The sequence below is a fragment of the Tupaia chinensis genome, unplaced genomic scaffold (genome assembly GCF_000334495.1).
Source record: "Tupaia chinensis unplaced genomic scaffold, TupChi_1.0 Scaffold149560_1, whole genome shotgun sequence".
In the NCBI taxonomy this organism is placed as follows: domain Eukaryota; kingdom Metazoa; phylum Chordata; class Mammalia; order Scandentia; family Tupaiidae; genus Tupaia; species Tupaia belangeri.
Window position 1 is genome coordinate 2,386,192 of NW_006209405.1, and position 2,781 is coordinate 2,388,972.

General features: G+C 38.2%; 1 protein-coding gene across 3 annotated transcripts in view; it reads left to right on the forward strand.

Moving 5' to 3' along the window:
* Window positions 1–2,781, forward strand: part of LOC102486769 (protein FAM122A-like) — a 60,893-nt gene that overhangs the window by 33,390 nt on the left and 24,722 nt on the right. For 2 of the 3 annotated variants that reach the window (XM_006171436.2, XM_006171439.1), the window contains exons 9-11: window positions 266–355; window positions 1,571–1,659; window positions 2,150–2,211. In XM_006171436.2, coding sequence (XP_006171498.1) covers window positions 266–355; window positions 1,571–1,659; window positions 2,150–2,211 — 241 coding nt within the window. The remainder of the gene's footprint in view (window positions 1–265; window positions 356–1,570; window positions 1,660–2,149; window positions 2,212–2,781) is intronic. The other variant, XM_006171440.2, reaches the window with a different exon arrangement.

Below are 2,781 nucleotides of genomic sequence, written 5' to 3' on the forward strand. Positions count from 1 at the left end.
CTGCTGTCCCATTTCTATCTTACTTCTAGCCAAATACATTTTGGTTCTTTTCTGAGCAGAGTACAATAGGGAAAAGGATGCTTTTGCTTATTGAAGTGAAGCTTGGGTTCCCTGCTTGCTTTAGGATGGTGAGAGCTCCCCATCAAGGTACAGATAGTGACTTGGTCATAGGGATTCCCTTCTTCATGCAACAACTCTTTCCTAAGTACTCTAAGATTAGCAAGCCATTGGTGCTACAAGTTTACACTGCTTTCTGCTTACACAGAGTGACGACTTAGAGAAACCATCATCCTCTTCAAAGAGCATTGATTTAATTCCAGTGGCCCCAGTGATTTCTCCCAGGAGGACCGGGAAGGTAAGAAAGGAGGGCCTTTGGGCCAGCAGGTGGCATAATGGTTAAGGTGCTGGACTCCCACATGGCCAACCATGGTTCAAGTTCTGGACCTGGAGGCTTGAAAATCATACCGGGCGCATGTGCATACATGCCCAAGATCTCATGAGGAGAATGGAGGAAAAAGGATTGCAGCATGGCCATCCCCCCTTGGGGGTGATTTCTCATTTTCCTTTTGTCTGTCTGTCTGTCTCTGGCAAACACATGCACCGTATAGCAAAAACAAACAAATGAATGACAACAACAACCAAAAAAAAAAAAAAAAAGAAGAAAGAAAGGAAAGGAAAGGAGTGCTGGGACCAGCTGTTGGCATAATGGCTATGTTGCTGGACTCCCATGTGGTTGACCGCAGTTCAAGTCCCAGATCCGGTGGCTTAAACTCATTCCAGGCACGTGTGCATGCATGCTCAAGATCCCGAGAGGATAATGGAGGAGAGGTGATGATGGTGGCATGGCCATCCTCCCTGGGGGGTGATTTCTCACTTTCTGCCTCTCTGTCTCTCTCTGTATTTCTGGTGAGCACATATACCCTATAGCAAAAAAAGAAAAAAGAAAAAGAAAAAAGGGAGTGCCTAAAAGTCTGTGTTCCATGAAATATTAGTGGTTATCCACACAAATATTTTGGGGGAGATCTATTGCTAGAATATGTCCAATTCTAAGTTACACTGGTCTTTTTAATGCCTTTTTTTTTCCCTTTCTTTATTTCAAGAGAGAGGAGGGAGAGAGAGAGAAAAAAATGGATGTTGACAGGGTCACTTTCCATGTCATGATCGTCCTGCCCAGCCTCTCAGTGAGATAGGCCTTCAGGCGTGTACTCCATGCCCACCCTATTTAGGTTGGGCTGTAATCGAACCCAGGCCTCCTGTGTGGCTTCAGCCTCCAAGGAACAGCATCTTAGCAGCACATGCCACTTTGGCTGAGCCCCCCTTTTTTATATTTCTTAAAGTATTATTTATGTATGATAAAATGTACCAACTTTGAAGCACACAGTTAGGTTAATTTTGGTAATTGTGCATAATGTTATACCAGAAACCACAATCAAGATACAAGACATAATCTAAACAATTTCATCATGATCTTTTGCACCCAGACTCCCTCCCTCCCACCGCTGCCTACCCTAGGAAACCACCCATTTGATTTCTGAGAAAAATTAACACCTCTGTTTTGTTTTCATTTTAGCAATATTATTCTTCATCATTACAAACTTGCGTGAGTCGCATGGATTTGCCTCCAAGTCCTATTCCCAGTTCTTTGCAGCAATTTGCAATGTAAGTTTATGTTGTATGAAAATACCAAGTTGCTTATAAGAATTTTAAGAACTTAAATTATAGCACCAATTTCTGTGACAACCAAAGTAGTATCTTTCTACTGAAATTAAAATATAATTGTTTGGGTTTATCACTGTATATTTAAAAAACTCAAGTGTCTGTGAACATGTGAAAATATGTGAAGAATTCAGTAATTTGTTAAACTTTTTTGAAAATAATTTTCCTCTGACCAAGATTATTGATAAGGACCAGAGCTATCTCTAGAACTTTAAACAACTTCATCCATGATTCTCCCCTTCATTCAAGGCAAGTCCCAGGAGGGATTGCAGGTCCTTCTAGACTGTAGGATTCAAAGACTCAAATTCATGTGAATGAGAAGACATTTTCTCCTGAGCCATTGCAGTTTACTCATCAGTTCTGTTATAATGAAATAGTCATTGCTGATTTTATTCAAAATGTTATTGTGATGATCATGATGGTTTTATTTTAGAGGAAGTCAAAGCCCTACCATCACTGTTAGACCAAGTATCCTTGGATCACTAAAAAGAAAAGGTACTATTATCTGCCAGCAGAAATAAATATAACTTTAAATCACTTATATAAAATAATGTAAAAGCAAGTCTTACATAGAAATTCATTTTAAAGGATTTACTTATTTTAAATACCTTTGATAAGTTACTAGAGGCTTTCATTTTACCCAAATGGAAATATATCTAAAGGCATCCTAAAAACTATAAAGAACTGTACAAATGTGAATTGAGCAGTTTCATTTCAGTTTAGTTGGCTGTCTAATGGCACAGTCACCCATGTGGGCCATCATGACATGGGCTGGCCCTCAAGGGATATTTTTAAATCATGACCTTAGTGTTTTATCATTCAAATATATTCCACCCTAGAAGTTATGAACTTGAATGTCAGTTTTCTTGCATCCAGACTTAGTTATATGTATGTGAAACAATGTGCAGATTTTAACATTTACTTCCAGGCAAAGATTATACTTATGCAATTTTTAAAATTAGATATTTTTCCTTACTCTTTAAAAATATATTTATGTTCTTTATTATATGATATAAAAGAATAATCTATTTATTGGTTTGTCAGAAAAGTCATGATGTATTTTTT